Source organism: Coffea eugenioides, chromosome 6 (assembly GCF_003713205.1).
Source record: "Coffea eugenioides isolate CCC68of chromosome 6, Ceug_1.0, whole genome shotgun sequence".
NCBI classification, from domain to species: domain Eukaryota; kingdom Viridiplantae; phylum Streptophyta; class Magnoliopsida; order Gentianales; family Rubiaceae; genus Coffea; species Coffea eugenioides.
Window position 1 is genome coordinate 11,994,191 of NC_040040.1, and position 22,832 is coordinate 12,017,022.

Here is a 22,832-nt window from a genome sequence, read left to right on the forward strand (position 1 = left end):
TTTTAGTTCTCTATCAATAAAAATTTGCAATTTAACTAAAAAAAAAAAAAATCTTTTAGATGCTAATTATTTAACATAAGAGTTTATGGTGTGAAACATGGAAATTAGCTAAAAAATTTTGAATACATCTTATATACGCTAGCAGTGTATACATTATCGCGATTAAGTATATGACATACGAGCAAAATTTGGATTCAAATTTTAAATATAGATAAGTTGTCATACATTTAACGGTAATATTATATACACGGTCAGTGTATGAAAAATTAATCCAAAAACTGTAAGGGTGCAAATTGAACATACTCCAAATTAACATGATAATAAACACTAGCGCCTTGCTTGCTTAATTGAACAACGTTTGGCTTCTAACATCAGTTCAATGCATTAGCATAGGTGCATGTATAGCCTATACTACTACACCAGCTTAACCTATGATAGGGTGTTAATTGTTGGTATTTTAATTATTAATTTTCCCTTCTATCCCTGACAAATATTGTGTTAATTGCTGATATTTACTCATATTTGGTATCGGGACTTAATTTCAGGAATGAAGCAGAAAACTACCAAAAAGGAGGGACTTTATGGAGAATATGGAGACTTCTAAGGGCTTCAATCCTTAGGCCTTGGATTGGTGGGGACCACAAAGCTATAAGTCATTTTGGGCTCTTAAAAGAAAGCAACGTAGAGAGACTTGGAAGAAGGAGTAATTTTGGAGACTTTGTCCACATGTGTGGGGACCACCGGAGATAGCTTTTAGTCATCTTACTTTTGGCTTTTTAAGGAGAGGACGTACAGAAGCAAGGGGGGACCTCTAGTTTAGCTTTTTAGTTTAGTTCTAGTTTCCTTTCTCTGGACTGGCCTCTGACACACACCAGGTGTTCGACAATATTCCCCAACGGGAAAAACATCTTTTATTCCTTGCTTTCTAGTAAAAACGCAATGCCTTTGCAATCCAGTACTTTTGGCTGCAATTCAACTATGAGGAGTGGCTAATTTCTTCATCTAGTCAGAGGTTAAATCGAAGCTTTGGTTCGACAAAACTGTGAGATCGAATTGATTTCCCTACGTTCTTTAATTTGCAAGTGTTTATATATTTCCTGTTCACTTATGCATATGATTATTTCTTGCAATTAAATACTTGATCACTGTTTAATTGTGTGAGTAATTAACAGCCATCTAAGAGTGCTCAATCCGTAATTGTTGGGTAATTTTAGTGCATGTGGCAAGTGATATGATTCAATTGTAGTAGAAACTTTTGAGTCGTTGTTGCGGAAATATATGATATAGCCTAAATAAACCGAGCGTGTGTGTTTGTTGGTTATAATTGGTGGCCAGTCTAATGATTAATGCTGTCAATAGGTTAAATCCTAAGAGCGTGTTTAGGACTGCTTAATTGGCTAGGGCAATAACTACAGAGCTTGTTGTGGTTATCGAATCAGTAAGGTTAGGCAGGTTGTCAGAGCTTGTTGACAACCATAACCAGTTTATTTGTAAATGAAAGATTTTATCTCTGCATCTGTGATCAGTGATTCGAACCATAAGTGGAGATTATACCTTTGACTAGAGATTTTCCTTCCGTCAATTTACTTTATATTTTTAATTTGAGCAATTAAATTAGACAGTTCCATATCAACTTCCCCCATTTTTATTTAATGTTACATTCATTCAAAATAAATTCCCAAGTCCCTGTGGATTCGACCCTGCTCGCTGCTATATTCGAATTTTGTCTTTCACGTAATTAATACACTTTGGTATATCGGATCAAGCAAACTCTGGCACCAGGGTGAAGCTAGTAACCCATTGCACAGCCTAAGTCCCTGCTCCAGTACCATAGTGGACTTAATTCGTGACTTAAGAGTAGGAATTTTATTTTTGCTGGTTTGACACCCAACAAATTTTGGCGCCGTTGCCGGGGACTTGGTGTCAAAATAAATTTATTTTCTTTGAATTATATTTTCTTTGTTTATTTTTTATTTTTATTTTTATTGTTACTGGTTTATGCCTAGATCTTCTCGTACAGGTGAACTGCAATATAATCCTGAGATAGAGAAAACTGCTCGTGCATTGAGAAAAGCAACAAGAGAACGAGCAGAGGCATCCTCCTCATCTACTGGACATAATTCAGTAGTAGATTTTGTGGATTCATTTAGTGAGACGGAAGAGATAGATAGCACCATGGCTAATGAACGGACATTGAGAGAATTGGCTGCACCAGATTTAAATCAACAGCCTCTATGCATTACTTATCCTACATTAGAGGTTGCATTTGAGTTAAAATCTGGACTAATCCATTTACTTCCTTCTTTTCATGGCTTACCAGGTGAAGATCCCCACAAGCATCTCAAAGAATTCCATGTGGTTTGCTCGACAATGAAACCTCAGGGAGTCACAGAGGAGCAAATTAAATTAAGAGCCTTTCCATTTTCCTTAGCCGATAAAGCTAAGGATTGGCTCTATTATCTGCCCTCTGGGTCAATATCCACATGGACAGACATGAAGAAGCATTTTCTAGAAAAATTCTTTCCTGCATCCCGAGCTGCAAGCATTAGGAAAGACATCTGTGGAATTCGACAATTCAATGGAGAGACTCTACATGAATATTGGGAAAGATTCAAGCAACTATGTGCTAGTTGTCCTCATCATCAAATTCCTGACCAACTCCTCATCCAGTATTTTTATGAGGGTCTGTCCCAAACTGACAGAAGAATTATTGATGCTGCCAGTGGGGGCTCCTTAGTGAATAAAACACCCACGGAGGCAAGAAATTTGATATCGAGTATGGCTGCAAATGCTCAACAATTTGGAGACAGGCAGGATAACACGACTCGTAGAGTCAATGAGGTAAGTAATTCTACAATAGAGCAAAGATTAGATTGTCTAACTTCTTTGGTTGAAAAGTTAGCTATAGGACAAATGCAGCAATTGAAAACATGTGGAATCTGCTATGGTTCGAGTCATCCAACAGATATGTGCCCCACACTCCAAGATGATTCGACTGAGCAGGCTAATGCAGTTGGATTTCCAGGACCACCTCAGAGACGGTATGATCCCTATGCAAACACCTATAATCCAGGATGGAGGGATCATCCTAATTTTAATTATGCAGTAAGGCCACCAGGATTTTCACATCAGTCACAATATCAACCTAGACCTCAACTTTCACAGCAACAACCTGCTCCTAAATCAGGTATGTCACTTGAGGATATTGTGAAATCTTTGGCTACTAACACTCAACAATTTCAACAGGAGACGAAAACTAGCATTCATAATTTGGAGAATCAAATGAGCCAGTTAGCTTCCACAGTCAATAGATTGGAATCCCAATTATCTGGAAAGCTACCTTCGCAGACAATTGTCAACCCCAAGCAAAATGCTAGTGCCATCACATTAAGAAGTGGCAAAGAGTTGCCTGAGCCGAGCAAGAAAATTTCTGAACAAGCAATCGAGGAAGAGCTCGAAAAAGAGGGGAATGTGTCTCAACCTAGAGCCTTGGAACAACCAGATTTTGGAGAAAAATCAACACAAGTGGTTACACCTCCGCCTCCATTTCCTAGTCGACTGGCAAAGTCCAAAAAGCAAGAGCACGAACAGGAGATTTTGGACACTTTTCGAAAAGTTGAGGTAAATATCCCTCTTTTAGATGCAATTAAGCAAATTCCTAGATATGCTAAATTTTTGAAGGAATTATGCACTGGTAAGAAAAAGTTGAAAGGAAACGAGAAAGTGCATATGGGAGAAAATGTTTCGGCAGTTTTGCAGAAAAAATTGCCTCCTAAATGCAAGGACCCAGGTATGTTTACTGTCCCTTGCAAAATAGGTAATATTAAAATTGAAAAAGCTATGTTGGATTTGGGTGCTTCGATAAATGTTATGCCTCGTTCTATTTATAATTTGATGAACATTAGGCCTTTAAAAGAGACGGGCGTAATAATTCAACTGGCTGATCGATCAAATGCCTATCCTGATGGAGTTTTGGAGGATATTTTAGTGCAAATTGATAATTTGATTTTTCCTGCAGATTTTTATGTGCTTGATATGGAGGATGATAATTCTAATTCATCTCCAATACTGTTAGGGAGACCATTTTTGAAAACTGCTAGAACAAAAATTGATGTTTTCACTGGCACATTGACTATGGAATTTGATGGTGATGTTATTAAATTTAATATTTATGATGCCATGAAATATCCTGGTGAATCTCATTCAATTTTTGTTATAGATGTAATTGATTCTTTGGCGCAGCAAAATTTTGAATTTAATAATGACGATGCGTTGAAGGTTGCTATTTCTACTGGTCTCTGTCAGGAAAATTTGCAAAAGATAAAAGGGAAGTTTGTTTTTCCTTTTGAATTGCAGGAAGTTATTTTTGAATTGAATTCTCTTTGCCCAGAATTTTCCAATGTGTCTTACTTGGAATTACCTCTGTCTCATTCACAGCTTTTGCCATCTATTGTGCAAGCCCCGAAGGTGGAATTAAAGCAGTTACCGGATAATTTAAAGTATGCATTCTTGGGAGATGGAGATACACTCCCAGTAATAATTTCCAGTAAATTGACTGCTTTAGAGGAAGAAAAACTAATTCGGGTGTTGAAGGACCACAAGGAGGCAATAGGATGGACAGTGGCTGACATAAAAGGATTAAGTCCAGCCACTTGCATGCATCGCATCTTGTTAGAAGATGGTGCTAAGCCTTCGAGAGAGGCTCAACGGAGATTGAACCCACCAATGATGGAGGTAGTGAAGAAAGAAGTTTTAAAACTTCTTGACACAGGTATAATCTATCCCATTTCGGATAGTAAGTGGGTAAGTCCTGTTCAAGTAGTTCCTAAAAAGACAGGAATTACTGTTATTGAAAATCCTAAAGGTGAGTTAGTGCCCACTCGAGTTCAAAATGGGTGGAGAGTTTGTACCGATTTTAGAAAATTAAATGCATTAACTCGTAAAGATCATTTTCCATTGCCTTTTATTGATCAGATGTTGGAAAGGTTGGCAGGAAAATCTCATTATTGCTGTCTTGATGGTTTTTCAGGTTTTCTACAAATTCCAGTGGCGCCTGAAGATCAAGAGAAAACCACATTTACTTGCCCTTTTGGTACATTTGCCTATAGACGAATGCCTTTTGGTCTTTGTAATGCGCCTGCTACATTCCAAAGGTGTATGGTTAGTATATTTTCTGATTATGTGGAGAATATCATAGAAGTGTTTATGGATGATTTTACTGTCTATGGTAATTCTTTTGATGAATGTTTAACTAACCTCACAAAAATTCTTAAAAGGTGCATTGAGACTAATCTTGTTTTAAATTATGAGAAATGCCATTTTATGGTGGACCAAGGCATAATTTTAGGCCATGTGGTATCTGCAAAAGGAATTGAGGTAGATAAGGCTAAGGTAGAAATTATCAAATGTTTACCTTACCCTGCAAGTGTGCGGGAAGTTCGCTCTTTTCTTGGCCATGCAGGTTTTTATAGGCGTTTCATCAAAGATTTTTCAAAGATATCCCATCCTCTATGCAAATTACTTCAAAAGGATGTGGTATTTCATTTTGATGATAATTGCAAGAGTGCATTTGACACGCTCAAGGGATCATTGACTTCAGCACCAGTGGTTCGACCACCAAACTGGAGTCTTCCTTTCGAGATAATGTGTGATGCCAGCAATTTTGCTGTTGGTGCAGTACTTGGCCAGAAGGAGGGCAGAGCTTCTTATGTCATTTATTATACCTCGAGGACCTTGGATGGTGCCCAGTGCAATTATTCGACTACGGAAAAGGAGCTTTTAGCTATTGTTTTTGCTTTAGAAAAATTCCGTTCTTATTTACTTGGCACTAAAGTCATTATTTATTCTGACCATGCAGCTTTGAAATATTTGCTCAACAAGAAAGAGGCCAAACCACGACTTATAAGGTGGATTCTCCTACTCCAAGAATTTAATTTGGAAATTAAAGACAAAAGGGGTGCCGAAAATATGGTTGCTGATCATCTCAGTCGTTTGATCAATAGTGAAGGACCTGCTCCCTTGAAGGATAATTTTCCAGATGAGCATCTTTTTGTAGTTCAAAAGACAACTCCCTGGTATGCTGATTTAGTGAATTATCTGGTTACTAGAACGCTACCTAATGATTTGTCTAGAGCTCAAAAGGAAAAAATTAAAAGTGATGTTAAATATTATGTGTGGGACGAACCATACTTGTGGAAATATTGTTCTGATCAAATTATTCGCAGGTGTGTGTCTACAGAAGAGGTTCCATCAATTTTATCTTTCTGTCACTCATATGCGTGTGGTGGACATTTTGGCCCTAAGCGAACTGCAAGAAAGGTTTTAGAGTGTGGTTTATTTTGGCCAACTTTGTTTAGTGATGCATACTTATTTTGTAAATCATGTGCAAATTGTCAAAAGACAGGTAATTTAAGCCATAGAGATCAAATGCCTCTTACTCCTATACTGGTTTGTGAAATTTTCGATATATGGGGTATAGATTTTATGGGTCCATTTCCTTCCTCTTTTGGTAATATGTATATATTACTTGCAGTTGATTATGTCTCAAAGTGGATAGAGGCTAAGGCAACTAGGACTGACAATGCTAAGGTTGTAGTTGATTTTATTAAATCTCATATTTTTGTCAGGTATGGCACGCCAAGAGCAATTATCAGTGACCGAGGGACACACTTCTGCAATCGAGTAATGGAAGCATTGTTGAAGAAATATGGCGTCACTCACCGGGTTTCTACGTCCTATCATCCGCAGACTAGTGGTCAAGCAGAAATCTCCAATAAAGAAATCAAGTCGATACTTGAAAAGACGGTGAATCCCAATAGAAAGGATTGGAGTTTGCGCTTAGATGATGCACTTTGGGCTTACCGTACAGCTTTTAAGACCCCCATAGGTATGTCTCCTTACCGATTAATTTTTGGCAAACCTTGTCATCTACCTGTGGAATTGGAACATAGGGCATATTGGGCAGTTAAAAATTATAATATGCGGATGGATGAATCTGGAGAACACAGGAAGTTGCAATTGCAAGAGTTGGAGGAAATCCGAAATGATGCATATGAGAGTTCTTGCATTTATAAGGAGAAGACAAAAGCATTTCATGATAAAGCAATTTCAAGGAAAATTTTTTGTATTGGTCAAAAAGTACTTCTTTTTCACTCTAGACTTAAACTTTTTCCTGGTAAATTGCGTTCTCGTTGGATTGGACCTTTTATTGTGACTAATGTGTTTCCTCATGGTGCAGTAGAAATTCAAAGTCTTCACACTGACAAGATTTTTAAGGTTAATGGTCATCGTCTCAAACCTTTTTATGAAGGATTTCAAGTTAATAATGTTGAGGAGGTGACCCTTGCAGTGCCTGAACTCTCTGATTGAAGCATTATTTTGTCTAGCCAAAGACTTTAAAGAAAGGCGCTTTTGGGAGGCAACCCAATTGTTCATTTTAATTGTTTGTTCAATTCCGTGTGGTAGTTTAGAGGTGTTCTCCTTGAATTCGACTAATTTTGGGTTTCAGTTTTCGTTTTTGCCGATTTATAGGTGCCCTTCAGTTTTGACGTGCCCGCGTGATGACGTGCAGGAAGCTCACAATGAGAATCGTCCGAAAGCCACAGTGAAACGCGACTAGAAAACGCGAGTTGAAGGCGCGTTTTCAATCGCGTTTTCACTCCTGCGAGATTTGTGCACAAAACGCGACTTATAAAACGCGAGTTGAAGGCGCGTTTTCAATCGCGTTTTCACTCCTGCGAGATTTGTGCACAAAACGCGACTTATAAAACGCGAGTTGAAGGCGCGTTTTCAATCGCGTTTTCATTCCTGCAAGATTTGTGAAGGAAACGCGACTTATAAAACGCGAGTTGAAGGCGCGTTTTCAATCGCGTTTTATGTGTCCCAACAAAGGCTTCAGAAACGCGATTTCAGCTCATTTCTTCCTCTCTTCTTAGTTTTCCAGGTTCAGACTTTGGAGGCTCGCATGGTCAACGTCGATGCCAATGTCGCCGGCATGGCACATGATTTGGCGCAGTCTCTGTTTCTTACAGGCTTTGCACCTCCGTTTCCACCTCGCCCTTCACTATGCCCCGATTTCAGGGAAGTGTGGTTGCTTTCCCTCTCACTTTTGCTTCACTTTTGCTTTTTATTTGTCACATTGAGGACAATGTAGGATTTAGGTGTGGGGGGAGCAGTTATGGTGCTAGTGTCTTTCATTCATTTTCTTTTTCTTCTTTTTAGTGATTAGCTCGTATGTGATGCCAAGTTTGATGTTGGATTGTTGCCTTTATTTCTGCTATTGCCAAGTTTTAATAATAAAAGGGTACCAAGTTAATGTGGTTGAATCCAAAAACATCTCTTTGGTGAATATCAATGATTGTTTTACTCTTATAATTTTTGGTTAACTTTCCTAGGCATAGGGAATGATTATTGGCATTTTCGTGTGAATTGGTCCGGTTATTAACTTTAGTTCTCCATGTTTGAAAATGAGGCTAGCTGATGCATGCAAGTTTTCTTTTGGTTTTTGTGTTATATTGAGTTTTTGTGATTTTTAACTATGAATAAACTTGACTGTACTCCGCTATTAGTTACTACTGAGTAACCGGGGATCTGCACCTAAAAGTGTTGATTCTCGCGTCAAAAGGTAGTAACTTCTATGAGTACGTGGTCACGTGGCGATAGAAGCTGAGTAACCGGGCTCCTTCATCTGGCCAATGTTGGAGTTCGCGTCAAAAGGCTCAAATGGCTAGCGACTAAGTCTTTTGTTACTATTGAAAGAAAAAAAAAAGGAGAGAAAAGTAGAAAAAATGTGAAAAAAAGTTGAAGGTTGTGTTAGTGTGTAATAAAAGTCAGCTTGCCGAATTATGGATTTAATGTTGAGATTTTGGTTAATAGTTGGACCATTTGCTGATAACTGTTGTGTGTCATTCCTTTTTCTTAGATTAGTTAACCTGGAATTAGAGGCATTTGTGGTTTAGAAGCTAACCGGAGTGATGTTTCTTGGACTTGACCATTGATGCTTGAATATTATTTTTCTTGGTATCTTGGCAATTTGTTGGATAGAGCAATAGCCACTATCAAATATTGGTGTTTGTTTCTTGTTCTCATGCTTGAGGACAAGCATGGTTTAGGTGTGGGGGGAATTGATAGGGTGTTAATTGTTGGTATTTTAATTATTAATTTTCCCTTCTATCCCTGACAAATATTGTGTTAATTGCTGATATTTACTCATATTTGGTATCGGGACTTAATTTCAGGAATGAAGCAGAAAACTACCAAAAAGGAGGGACTTTATGGAGAATATGGAGACTTCTAAGGGCTTCAATCCTTAGGCCTTGGATTGGTGGGGACCACAAAGCTATAAGTCATTTGGGCTCTTAAAAGAAAGCAACGTAGAGAGACTTGGAAGAAGGAGTAATTTTGGAGACTTTGTCCACATGTGTGGGGACCACCGGAGATAGCTTTTAGTCATCTTACTTTTGGCTTTTTAAGGAGAGGACGTACAGAAGCAAGGGGGGACCTCTAGTTTAGCTTTTTAGTTTAGTTCTAGTTTCCTTTCTCTGGACTGGCCTCTGACACACGCCAGGTGTTCGACAATATTCCCCAACGGGAAAAACATCTTTTATTCCTTGCTTTCTAGTAAAAACGCAATGCCTTTGCAATCCAGTACTTTTGGCTGCAATTCAACTATGAGGAGTGGCTAATTTCTTCATCTAGTCAGAGGTTAAATCGAAGCTTTGGTTCGACAAAACTGTGAGATCGAATTGATTTCCCTACGTTCTTTAATTTGCAAGTGTTTATATATTTCCTGTTCACTTATGCATATGATTATTTCTTGCAATTAAATACTTGATCACTGTTTAATTGTGTGAGTAATTAACAGCCATCTAAGAGTGCTCAATCCGTAATTGTTGGGTAATTTTAGTGCATGTGGCAAGTGATATGATTCAATTGTAGTAGAAACTTTTGAGTCGTTGTTGCGGAAATATATGATATAGCCTAAATAAACCGAGCGTGTGTGTTTGTTGGTTATAATTGGTGGCCAGTCTAATGATTAATGCTGTCAATAGGTTAAATCCTAAGAGCGTGTTTAGGACTGCTTAATTGGCTAGGGCAATAACTACAGAGCTTGTTGTGGTTATCGAATCAGTAAGGTTAGGCAGGTTGTCAGAGCTTGTTGACAACCATAACCAGTTTATTTGTAAATGAAAGATTTTATCTCTGCATCTGTGATCAGTGATTCGAACCATAAGTGGAGATTATACCTTTGACTAGAGATTTTCCTTCCGTCAATTTACTTTATATTTTTAATTTGAGCAATTAAATTAGACAGTTCCATATCAACTTCCCCCATTTTTATTTAATGTTACATTCATTCAAAATAAATTCCCAAGTCCCTGTGGATTCGACCCTGCTCGCTGCTATATTCGAATTTTGTCTTTCACGTAATTAATACACTTTGGTATATCGGATCAAGCAAACTCTGGCACCAGGGTGAAGCTAGTAACCCATTGCACAGCCTAAGTCCCTGCTCCAGTACCATAGTGGACTTAATTCGTGACTTAAGAGTAGGAATTTTATTTTTGCTGGTTTGACACCCAACAACCTACATCCAACACAATTTTCTGTCCCTTTCTTCTTTGGAAGGAACAGGCAAATCAGGTTTTGACTTCATACAAAATATTAATTCGATTATTCTAGTACCAGGCAGGTAGAAAAAGTTATTTATTCTTATTCAATGTGAATGGAAAGCACATGAAAGTTTGACTTGGGGTGTATGGTGTGAGAATTGGGCCAACAAGTAAAGCATAAGAAAGTGAGTTTTTACTTCTTTATTATTGCTTCTTTATGTGAGTTAAATCAGAAGTAAGGAGGCGGCTTAATTTGCTCAGTATGCTCCACAAAATTGAATATGTAGATTTCTAATACATTGCGTACAGTAGAGTTACTAGAGAACTTTGACCACAGACAACTCACAACTTCTTGCAACGAGGGACATGATGCAACTGATGATTGCCCATTTTATACTTGTTCTTGAATTTATTAGCTAAACAGAAAAGAGAAGATGAACTTCGACTCAAATGCTTCGAATGTCATGCGAGAATAAAGAATGAGATCGGTCATTATAAGCTAAACCTAGAGCTGATTTTTGACACTTTCAAATCTTGAACAGGTAACGTTTGATTTGAATTGATTTATGCCCCAGAGTCCAAGTGTTTAGATTTGAGTCAGAGTCAAGGTCAAATCCACGATTCAATTCGATTTGTTTGACAAAAGGGCTTGATTTATCCAATTACAACGCTCGAGTTCAAGATGTTAGTTAGATTGTTCTTCTTTGAACTAAGAAATATATAATGTAGAAGCCAAGAAATATTTATGGAACTGAGAAACCTATTGGAAACAGAAAAATTGATGAAAGAAGGAAAAAAAAGAGAGAGGCTTGAGGAAACACAATGTGTAAAATATGAAATACTCCCTCTGTCCCACTTTGATAGTCATAGTTTTTTTTTTCACACAGTTTAAGAAAAAGTAGTTAACTTTGTTGGAACAATCAATTTAGGTAACTATTTTCCTAAAATACCCTCACATTAATTAGAGTAGAACTTTATGGGAACTTGAATTGATGGTAAAAAAAGAATTAACTCTCATTAAATGGAGTAGGTTTATAGTAACAACAACTTACATTGAATAACGGTATTTTAGAAAAATTAAAATACAACTACATTTTTCAATTGGAAAGTGGACTACAATTTGGGACAGATGAAAAAGGAAAACAGAACTATCAAAGTGGGACGGAGGGAGTAGAATGTATGGTTATACGTAATGATCTTCCCAATGCTCAACTAGTTCAGAAATTTCACTCATCCATTAACTTGCTGAATACTAACATGGCTTCAATTTCACTTCAATTCCAAAAAAGACGTACAATTCGGGTACATAAACAAATAATAATGAATACGGTATGGTGCTAATTTCTTCAAGTGATTCAAACTTCTTCCAGTTAAGTTTGTTTTTTGGTCTCCCTCTAAATATTTTCTTCCCAAGGTAACTAAAAATCTCGATGTCTGACCTCTTATTATTACTCCCTCTATCCCACTTTGATAGTCCTGATTTTTTTTTCACACAGTTTAAGAAAAAGTAGTTAACTTTGTTGGAACAATCAATTTAGGTAGCTATTTTTCTAAAATACCCTCACATTAATTAGAGCACAACTTTATGAGAACTTGAATTGATGGTAAAAAAAGAATCAACTCTCATTAAATGGGGTAGGTTTATAGTAACAACAACTTACATTGAATAAGGGTATTTTAGGAAAATTAAAATACAACTACATTCTTCAATTGGAAAGTGGACTACAATTTGGGACAGACGAAAAAGGAAAACAGGACTATCAAAATGAGACGGATGGAGTATTATTTTTTTGGAGGGGGGAGGGCTAAGAATCCTAGTGCCTGACTTCTCATATTACAAGTGAGTTAAATCAAGAAAACCGCCACAACCTTGGTATTAACTATTAAGTGGTGAACATTCTGTAGAATTTGACAAAATACATAAACAGCAGTCATATACAAATCAATTTACTACTGTGGTCTACAGATCGTGAGAATCACGATTTCTGGAGTGGATAACCTGACATTACAGTCAAACTTATACTTTTATTACCACTCCTTCAAGAAAAAAAAAAAAAAAAAAGAAGGGTCAGATGGCAAGTAAAATAAACTATACGTTTACCATTCGGGAATATCTAGGAAAAAAATAAAAGAGAGACAGCTGTTTTGAATATTGAATATTGAAAACGACTTCCTAATCTTGACGTCACGTGATTCACAAAAAAGTGATTTCTAGAGTTTTGTGAATTACCACTAGCACCTTGGTGGCTTGGATGACCTTCTTTTTTTTTTTTTTTTTGGTAGAAAAGAAAAACGAATGCAGAAGGAAAAGGTCAGTTTGAACTACGTATTAACGTATTCTTACAGTCGTTTACAGCTTGGACTGAAGATAGATTGAAGGTTCCCTGATCAATAAAGCATGAAGATAATATAAAAATTAGAAAATTTTTGAAGAACTGAACATATGTATATTTGTGGCGATCTCCACCATTTGGGATATCTTTTATGGATCACAGAAACTGTTTTGTTCATCCAATTATTTGATATCAGCGTAGCATGAAAGATTCATATATGTCAGTTTGTAAACTTGAATTACAGAATTTGTACTACTATCATGCATATATAGCCAAGTCTAAATCCAACATTTTCAGCTGCATAGATAGGTGTCTATTTTTGAAACTTATGTGCGGGGACATTCCAATTTCCAAGCAAGTAAATCGTCCCGGAGCCGCCCGCATGCCATGCAAGAGTGGAAAATAGTGTTGCATTCCCTTTTCTTTCTTTTTTGTTTTGGTAGGTAGGCTACTCGGTCGAATCAATTTCCAAGATAAGGCATATATAGCATTCGTACAAAATATTTATACCGTAAAATTGGTGGTGGTGCTGATTAATAATGGAGTCAAGAAAGAATGAATCTTCAAACTGGAGAAAATAATGGAATCTGAGCTAAAGATGGTCATGGTTTTGTGGAAGATGGAATTCCCGTTACATTACAAGAGGCGTGCACTCTTCAAATTTCTATTGATCTGAATGTCTGTGTTTGATTTCCATGGCGTCGTCCATTCCCCATGTTCCTTCTTCTTCTTTTCTGGGACGTTTCCATTTAATCAAATAGGCTGCAGAAAGTAAGAAGGCAATTCTTCACTTCTTAGATTTGAGAACGATAGATCATTCATGGTACTGATCTCCCGCAGACACACATTTGTCTCTGTGCGTCTGTGATGTGTGCTGAGATTTTGTTGTTTGCCCCCCCAACCCACCTAAAAAAAAAAAAAGAGGAAAAGAAACAAAAAATATAATAGTCAGAAGCGCAGTTGCTTATTCCCCTAAACATTTTTCTACAAATTTAAGAGACAAGGGAGGTGTCCAAGGGATTATATGTATATGTATATGTATATGTATATGTTGAACGTAATTTATAATGGAAGAAACTTCTTGGTCAAAACACATGTAATGTAATCAAACTAAACCAACTCCTCACTGGTCAAAAAATAACTAGTCCAGACCGAAATCGAATTGGCCTACGATTTCATCAACAACATGAAGCTCGATCCATCGTCTCATTTGCTCTGCATTTTCCATGTAATATTCTCATAACAAAATTATATACCACCACCAGCGTACTTGAAGAATCAGATTCTTGTGGACCGCATAATGAGATCAATGAAGCCGATCGAGTAGACCTGATTTCACGAATTATTTTTTTATGAATCGTTCAAGTTCATAGTCAGCTGTTGACCTATTCTAATTAACGTTATTATTAGGGATCGAGCTCAAATGTATTTCAATAGATATACGAGGAATTATTCTAATGTTCGGAAAATATGAGGAATTGAGCAGTTGATATGATGAATCTAAGGATCGTACAGTGAACAAAAATTGAAGTTAGCACATAGAAATTGTTTAAGCTCAACAACCAACCACCGGTTAGAATTTAGAAACCAACCAAACCGCTGGTTTAATTTGGACGAAATTTCCTTACTAACTTACTAATATATTACTATAATGCAAGAATTAATGTGCATGTATTTATTTACAAAAGAAGACACGGTCTTCACTTGTAATCTTGTCTGTGTGTGTGTCTGTGTGAAGGGCGAGAAAAGAAAGAAAGAAACAAATATTTCTTAATTTTTTCCGGGTTCTCCAAAGTCTTGAAAGTCTGAAGTCCGCTCACGTGCCCCCAGCATGACCTACTCGTTCTCATTTTTCATGCAAAACCCCCCTATAAATACCTCCCAAAATCTCCTCTACGTTCACAAAACCATCGTTCCAAGCTAATCATCCTAGAGATTATATGCTAAGCCTTTGAATACATACACACCCCAAAACTCCCTTCACCTTCTAGTCTTGAGCGCCTTCCCATTTCGTTCCCTTATATATAGCAATGGCCATCTTCTCCAAAATTGGAATCGTAGGGGCTGGAATAAGCGGCATAGCTGCTGCCAAACAGCTCCGAAAATACGATCCAATTATCTTTGAAGCCACGGATTCTTTGGGAGGGGTCTGGAAACACTGTTCTTATAGGTCTACTAAGCTGCAAACCCCTCGTTGTGATTACGAGTTCTCGGATTTTCCTTGGACTCAAAGGGATAATTCCAGCTTTCCTACTTACTTGGAAGTATTGGAATACTTGCACTCTTATGCTACCCATTTTGGGGTGGTGGAACTCATCAAATTCAACTCCAAGGTGGTGGAAATCAGGTTTGTTGGTAATCATGCCAATGATCCTGATGATCAGGTTAACTCTAACGGCTATGGAAATTTGCTCAATGGCCAGCCCGTCTGGGAGGTTGCTGTCCAGACTAGCGATTCTGACACAGCTGAGGTTGTTTTCCTTACACTGATCATCAAATCATCTTCATCAAACCACAGGAGAAAAAAAAACCTGATTTTTTTAAATTTAAATCTCACGCTAACGTTTTATTTCATCATTCAGAATATAAGCTTCATCTGTTGATTCATCGTGATTTCTAAGGTTATTTTTGAAATTTTATATCTATATAGATCTGGTTATTTGGACTTCTAACAAGAAAATAATCAACTAGAGATCTTTTTCTTCTTTTTTTTTTTTGTGTGGCTCATTCTTTCATCTAGATGGCGTAAGTGATATTATTGCCACAGAACTGTTTAGTACCAATAATTGTACGTTTGAAAGAGATGCAGCACGAACTGGAATATCTCTTGCTGGACCATTTTTTTTGCTCAAATTGTGATAAACAAGAAGGTTATATGTTACACTCTGTATAATATATTGGATCACCTGATAAATCAAAAAAAATTCCTCGGGAAGCATTACATAAAGAGCTTGCATGGCTACGGTTTCCAAGGGATGCTAAGGGCTTCTATTTCTCTTTATAAAGAATGCAAAAAAAAAAAAGGATTTTCGAAACTAATCCTACTATTGTATGGTTAGTTCTAATCATTCTCTCTTGATCAGCTCTTTTTATTAACTTTATCAATGTAATTACTTTCAGTGGTATGCCTTTGAATTGTTGGTGATTTGCACTGGGAAATATGGTGACGTCCCAATAATACCCCAGTTCCCACACAACAAGGGCCCTGAAGTGTTCAAAGGACAAGTCTTGCATTCCCTTGATTACTGCAAACTGGATGAAGAAAACTCCGTGCAATTACTCAAGGACAAAAAGGTTGTAGTAGTCGGCTACAAGAAATCAGCTATTGATTTAGCTGTCGAATGCGCAAAAGCAAACCAAGGTATATTTACATTTTCCATTCCTAAAAGCAAGATAATATAACTACACTCACGAATCATGATGCAAAATAAAGATGAAATAGTTTTATACATGAATAGAGGACCCTATCTCGACTATATTCTTCTCATGGTCACGGAACTTCTGTTGAGATCCTAATCATGTTTGGGTTTTTGGGCATATTCAAGTAGTTAACACGTTTGAGCAAGATTCATCAGTCTCCTATGCTGCTAATGTTTTTCCACGTAGCTGAAAATTTTGGGGCTATCCATGTTGAATCCATTTTCTTCAAGCTGGTGAGTAAAAATTGTTTAAAAAGAAGAGGGACATTTAGTTTAGGGGATATGATGGGAATCAACAATAAATAATATTGATGGAACTGGTTCCAAAGATAAAACCTTTATCCATAGGATTACAACGTATTTATATTCCCCAAAAAAAAAAATAAAAAATAAAAGAATGAGTTCACGTAATGTTTACATTTACTGGGGGAATAATTGGTTCTATATTACGTCTTGCACACTCTTTAAGTTTGGGACATACTATTGACAAAATCAGGTCAACTTTGATCCCAAACAACATAATAAGTCACTCATTGCAAGAAAACTTTTACGAGTCATTGCTGGATATTGAAAATGCTAAATTTGGCGTTTTCTGTCTTTTGACTTCTTCTAGGGCCTGAAGGACAATCATGCACCATTGTGGTCAGGACGTTACACTGGACAATTCCACATTATTCTATCTGGGGTCTGCCATTTTACTTGTTCTATTCAACAAGGGCTTCTCAATTCCTCCATGAAAGACCAAACCAAGGGATTCTCAGGAACATCTTTTGCAAGCTATTGTCTCCAGTGGTAAGTCTTAAATTCTTTGTCTTCTTTCAAAGCTTATTGCCCGGATATTAGTTAGTCAGTCTGATCCATAATGATTTCAACAGAGAAAAGCAATGTCAAAGATAATCGAGTCTTATTTGGTTTGGAGGCTTCCACTGGAGAAATACGGATTGAAACCTGATCATCCGTTTGTGGAGGACTATGGATCCTGCCAAATGGCTATCTTGCCAGAGGAATTGTTTGAGGAGGCAGAGAAGGGGATGATTGATTTCAAAAAAGCATCAAAGTGGTGCTTTTGGGAGGGAGGAGTTGAATTTGATGACAATACCAAATTGGAGGCTGATGTTGTGCTTCTTGCTACCGGTTTTGATGGCAAACGAAAGTTACGAAACATCCTCCCTGAGCCTTTTCGCAGTCTGCTTGAAACTGAAGGCATGATGCCCTTATACAGGTATTGAACAATGCCACCACTGCGACTTCACAATCCACCATAGAGACCTTAATGCTTTGAGAAGTTGGCCACTACTGATGGAAATTTATTTTACATTAATTGCAGGGGTACAATCCATCCACTGATTCCCAATATGGCATTCGTGGGTTATATTGAGAGCGTTTCAAACCTGCACACAGCTGAGATTCGTTGCAAATGGCTGTCTAGACTCGCAGACAATTATTTCAAGCTGCCAAGCGTTGGACAGATGCTTGAACAAACACAGAAAGAGATGGGGATCATGAGGAAGACCACCAGATTTTACAAGAGAAGTTGCATTTCCACTTTCAGCATTAACCACACTGATGAGATCTGTGAAGAGATGGGATGGAAATCATGGAGGAAAAACAATTGGCTCGCTGAGGCATTCAGCCCTTATTGCAGCCAAGATTATCAAGAGCAAAAGCACATCGACTAATAAATAAGATCTGGACGGTCCTAGACATATGGCAACTCTATTTATTGTTTTATTAGTTCCTTTTACCACATAATAAAGATTGCGAGGAGTCTAGGAGTACTATAAACCTGACCATAAGAGTCAAGAAGGTTGATTTTAAATGTATCAGTATACAAATGAAGCTTATTAAAAATGAGAATAACTTATTTCTATCTGCGATATTGTAAGGACAATCAAGGTTGCATCATTCTCTGCTTCAAAGGCAATCAGATCAATTACTTTTCTGTATGCAAATTAAGGAAAGATGACAGTTTGACAGGTACCAAACATTCTAAAATAGCAGATAGTTGCAATAAATTGAAAATCGCTATAATTCAATGGCTATAACATATAGCAACCAAGCAACGCGCATCAGCAAAGTTCTCAATCACTTGCATATGAAGTTAAATTCAAGTCATTGAACATTTTCACAAGTTTGGAATGATGCAGAGCAGCCCAGTCCACCAACAAGCTACAGATGTAATACAGAATTTCCTTTACAAAATCAAATTCCCAGAAGAATGGCATTCATACATAACCACGTTCCTTTACAGGGAAAGAACAAAAGAGGCATAAATTTCAAAATTCTGAAATGCTCAGGCACTTTGAAGAAACTTCAAGGTCTCATCGATGTGCTTTTCAGGCTGGAATTGGTTATTGTAAATGAGTTGAACCACTCCATTCTTGTCAAGAACATAAGTTTGTCTACCAGGCAATGTACCAAACAGGTCAGCTGGAACTCCCCAATCTTTCCTGACCTTATTACCCTCATCGCTTAGAAGGGTAAATGGAAGCCTGTATTTCTTGGCAAAGGCCTAATTGAGCAGATACAGTTCTCATAAAGACAAGAAAATGGATATATCCCCAAGCTTGTATGACAATAGGTCAACAAATTCAATGTTGAGAACAAAAACTCATAACAGCATTCTTGTGTAACGTCTATGCAGGCAATTTTAGAAAGTTTGAGACATAACAAGATGAAATTGGAAAGAGAATAGTGAAACACGCTAGTAGCAAACAAAGACATGAAAAAATTTGGAATTTTCATGTCTTTTGAAGATCTCCTAAATGTGATGCATAATAATTTAAATGATCTTTATCTGGTTAGAATAGTTTCTTTCTGAGTATATTAGATATTACCCTATTTTTTCGAACAAAAAATAAGGTTCACAACCAACTAGAAACGTCTATGATACCTTGTGTGATGATGGGTCATCTCCACTAATTCCTATAACCTCAGCTCCTGCTTTCTTGAATTTTTCATACGAGTCTCTGAAGGCACAGGCCTGCAGCAGCATGAGCAAAATAAGAGTCATGGTTAATCTTGTATGGCCAATCTAACTATTTTTATGGCAACTTATGCGCCCCAAGGCATCCCTCCTGTTTACAGATCTGTACAACTTGGAAGTTTCAACAGAGAAGGGAAAAGAACATCTCAACAAGGAATAGATGCTCTTCTAAGTCCTGAGCAAATTCATTAGTTTTGTTTCAGGCCTCCAGTGGATTAATATCTGAACAGAATGGGCAATTACACAAGGATTGTACCAAACTATGACGGTGCTACCAGGGTAACTTCATTAACTTCATGGTAATTGTTAGGTCTGCCACATTTCGGAACAAGTACACCTCTCATTCGTCTAATGCACATCTCCAATTTCCAATTAGGCATGAAACGTTGAGCAGCTTCAAAAGGAGGAAAACCAAAACAAAACTAGGTATCATCACAAGAATATCCTAATTATCCTAATGCCATGTCTTTGTTCCTAACAACTAATCAAACTTAGTACTGGAAAAATGTTAAAAATAATTTGCAGCAATGTCAAATAGCTGACATTAAGTGTGGAGAATCTTCAATTCTAATACAAGCGATATTCGGCTTAAAATTGAAAATTGTACTAAAACTTTCAACAACGTAATTCGCGTAGCTCAATTGTACAATCAGTAAAAAGTTGATGCACGAATATTTCTCGTAAGAAATGATAATGTGCATTATTACCTGCTTAGTGCAACCAGGGGTCTCATCAGCAGGGTAGAAATAAACAACTACAGGCTTTCCCTTGAACTTGGATAAGCTCACAGTCTTACCGTCTTGATCTTTCAATGAAAATGATGGAGCCACAGACCCCTTTGACACCTTTAAGAAAGTTAAAGCAATAGCAATTACAAATTATCCCACATTTGAAAAAAATGCAGGAATGAGATACGGAAAGTGTAATGTACCTTAGCAAGAATGGAGCTTTTCTTGAAAGAAGAAGGGACTGCAAAATTGGATGAATGGGAGAGCTTGACCCCACAAAACTGGGACTGGAATGATTTGGGAAGATTAGGAAGCTTTCGAGACAAAAGGGTTTTAGGCGTTTGAGCATGTAGTAAAGAAGGAAGACTGTGTTTCGCGGTTGGTAGGGGTGTTGAAGCCATCTCTCCAAAATGGAAATATCGGGAAAAGGGATTAATTTGGTTTCGTGATTAAACTCAAAATGCAAGAGTCTCTTTTGTTTTGAGAAAACGGAATAGATAAGGGGGAAGTGATTGAGAACTGGAACCTATGGCAGTTGATAATGTGCTTTGGCTGCCGAGTGGGTTGGTTTTTGGCGTGGAGGATTGCTGACCTCAACGTACGATTAACAATACGGTCGAAAGCAGCAAACACGGACACAGAGGCATCTAGTTTTGCATTAATTTCATTTTGGTCCTCTGAAATGGTCTAAAACCTTAATTTGATCTCTCAAATTGAGAAATGTCTCAGATCGTGGAAGCTTCGTTAAATCTAAGAGTTCAATTTTCTTTTAGGACAGCTTTTCCAATTTCAAAGAAACAAAAGCATAAAATTTAAGTTACTCAAGATTTTTGCATTTTAGACAAAAATTCTTTGATTAGCAAGAAAATGCAAAGTAAAAAAAAAAAAATTGAACAAAGAGTTTACGTGTTGTTCAGAAAAAATGGAAAAAAAAATACAAGGAATGAGAATATTTTCTCCTAATTGTTCCTTTACAACTACTACATACGTGAGAAAGAGAACGAAGAGATCCGATTCAATGATTTTAAAGTTTTTAATTAATTTAATATTAAATTACTTGGATAAAATTAATATATGAAAAAGAAAATAAATATTTAATGAAAAATGATCGATTTTGACCATTTCGACCGGTTCTTGATTTAATTTGACCGATTCATTTGACTTCTTAAGTTAAATATAGAATCGGATTGCAGTTATAGTCGATTCGCGATTAAACTGATCCAACCAACCAATCCAATCCCATTTTCAGGGCGCTCTAACTGTTATTAATGGCATCCAATCTTCTTTAGAGTGCATTAACATTTTCCTTAGATAAACAAAGAATAACATTTGAATCATAAGGCGGCAACCGACCTAATTAGCAAAAGAGCCACGGACTGAAACGTAATTGCCCGACCAAGGCCATGACAAGCAGGACTGGACAGGACAATAACCACAATATTGGAGTTAGGTTGAAAGAATGTTGTTAAGACTGAAAAGGAGGAGAAGAAATAACCAACATTAGGTAATTATAAAAAAGATTAGCATTCAATTTTAGGAGAAGTGCAATATGATAAATGTGCCACTTTTTTAGTTTTCATTTCTCATTTGTCCCAATAAATCATTAGGACATAATTTGGTTGTGAGCTTGCATGCCAAAAAATTAGCCAGATATAGGATCTGGCACAAAAAATGTATGCTTTCTATATACGAGGGACCATTTTGCTCCATTTTAAATGTGACAGACTAATAACTAAAAACTGGCTTTTTGAGAATGTGTGGGATCATTTTGGTCAATTTCCCCCAGCATTTCGAACCGGGCCTTATAGGATGCAAAATTTAGGGTGTGTTTGGATCCTTGTTTTTGGAGTTGTTTTTGAAAAACTGTTTTTCACATCCCAAATGCTACAGTAAATGTGTATTTTTAAAACAACTCCAAAAACACCATATCCAAACATTATATCAAAAACAACTACATATGTATATTTCAATTATGTATATTATATATATATATATATATTATATTAATATAAATTGAAATATACAAATTGAAAATTATATATATTATATATTATATAAATATTTATATACATTAATATTATACATAATATATTATAATATACATAATATAATATACATAATATGTAATATTTTATACATAAATGTGTAAATATTTATACATAATATATTATGTACATTATATTATAATATATACATTATTAATGTAAAATATTATTATGTACATTATTGTGTATAATAATGTCTAATAATGTTAGGTATAATATATAATATACATAATATGTAATAATGTATATTATGTATAATATATTATATTATATATATACAATATTATGTATATTATACAAATTGAAAATTATATATTATATATTATATGAATATTTATATAATGAAATATACAATAAATATTACAAATTAAAATATTATATAAACACCATATTTATAATATTATAATATTTATAATTAATATTAATGTATATTATATATATATATTAAATATTTATATATTTATTTTTACATATTATAAATATTTTATTTTACTTAAAAAATATTTTTACATATTTATAATATATTTATATGAATATTATATATTATATAAATTATATATAATATAATATATGTTTTACATTTATATAAATGTACATTTATACATAATATATATATTAATGTATATTTATAATATACATTTATATTATGTATTACACATAATATTATAATACATTTATATTAATATACATAATATTAATTTTACATTTATA

General features: G+C 36.0%; 3 protein-coding genes across 3 annotated transcripts; 2 read left to right on the top strand and 1 right to left on the bottom strand.

The window, feature by feature from the left end:
• Nucleotides 1-1,998: 1,998 nt before the first annotated feature.
• LOC113773559 lies at nt 1,999-7,368 on the top strand. Its single transcript, XM_027318195.1, has 6 exons — nt 1,999-2,615; nt 2,703-2,841; nt 2,899-3,187; nt 3,305-4,278; nt 4,333-4,902; nt 5,377-7,368. Exons 1-6 carry the CDS (start codon nt 1,999-2,001, stop codon nt 7,366-7,368), a joined length of 4,581 nt encoding a protein of 1,526 aa, XP_027173996.1.
• Nucleotides 7,369-14,973: 7,605 nt separating this feature from the next.
• LOC113776046 (probable flavin-containing monooxygenase 1) lies at nt 14,974-18,257 on the top strand. Its single transcript, XM_027321114.1, has 5 exons — nt 14,974-15,414; nt 16,064-16,304; nt 16,976-17,154; nt 17,238-17,584; nt 17,690-18,257. Exons 1-5 carry the CDS (start codon nt 14,974-14,976, stop codon nt 18,039-18,041), a joined length of 1,560 nt encoding a protein of 519 aa, XP_027176915.1. The 3' UTR covers nt 18,042-18,257.
• Nucleotides 18,258-18,428: 171 nt separating this feature from the next.
• Nucleotides 18,429-20,615, bottom strand: LOC113774783 (peroxiredoxin Q, chloroplastic). Its single transcript, XM_027319400.1, has 4 exons — nt 20,280-20,615; nt 20,056-20,193; nt 19,256-19,345; nt 18,429-18,874 (listed from the first exon to the last, which is right to left on the bottom strand). The coding sequence occupies exons 1-4, from the start codon at nt 20,475-20,477 to the stop codon at nt 18,656-18,658; spliced, it is 645 nt and encodes a 214-aa protein (XP_027175201.1). The 5' UTR covers nt 20,478-20,615; the 3' UTR covers nt 18,429-18,655.
• Between the last annotated feature and the right edge of the window lie 2,217 nt (nt 20,616-22,832).

What these genes read in the sequence shown, in the direction of transcription:
- LOC113773559 (XM_027318195.1), top strand. Translation starts at nt 1,999, where the DNA reads ATGCCTAGATCTTCTCGTACAGGTGAACTGCAATATAATCCTGAGATA. An exon ending in ATAATGACGATGCGTTGAAG is followed by an intron (nt 4,279 to 4,332) that starts GTTGCTATTTCT and finishes ATAAAAGGGAAG; the next exon opens with TTTGTTTTTCCTTTTGAATT. An exon ending in GAGTTCAAAATGGGTGGAGA is followed by an intron (nt 4,903 to 5,376) that starts GTTTGTACCGAT and finishes AAAGGAATTGAG; the next exon opens with GTAGATAAGGCTAAGGTAGA.
- LOC113776046 (XM_027321114.1), top strand. Translation starts at nt 14,974, where the DNA reads ATGGCCATCTTCTCCAAAATTGGAATCGTAGGGGCTGGAATAAGCGGC. An exon ending in GCGATTCTGACACAGCTGAG is followed by an intron (nt 15,415 to 16,063) that starts GTTGTTTTCCTT and finishes AATTACTTTCAG; the next exon opens with TGGTATGCCTTTGAATTGTT. An exon ending in GGCATGATGCCCTTATACAG is followed by an intron (nt 17,585 to 17,689) that starts GTATTGAACAAT and finishes CATTAATTGCAG; the next exon opens with GGGTACAATCCATCCACTGA.
- LOC113774783 (XM_027319400.1), bottom strand. Translation starts at nt 20,477, where the DNA reads ATGGCTTCAACACCCCTACCAACCGCGAAACACAGTCTTCCTTCTTTA. An exon ending in CCCCTGGTTGCACTAAGCAG is followed by an intron (nt 19,346 to 20,055) that starts GTAATAATGCAC and finishes ATGCTGCTGCAG; the next exon opens with GCCTGTGCCTTCAGAGACTC. An exon ending in ATGACCCATCATCACACAAG is followed by an intron (nt 18,875 to 19,255) that starts GTATCATAGACG and finishes CTGCTCAATTAG; the next exon opens with GCCTTTGCCAAGAAATACAG.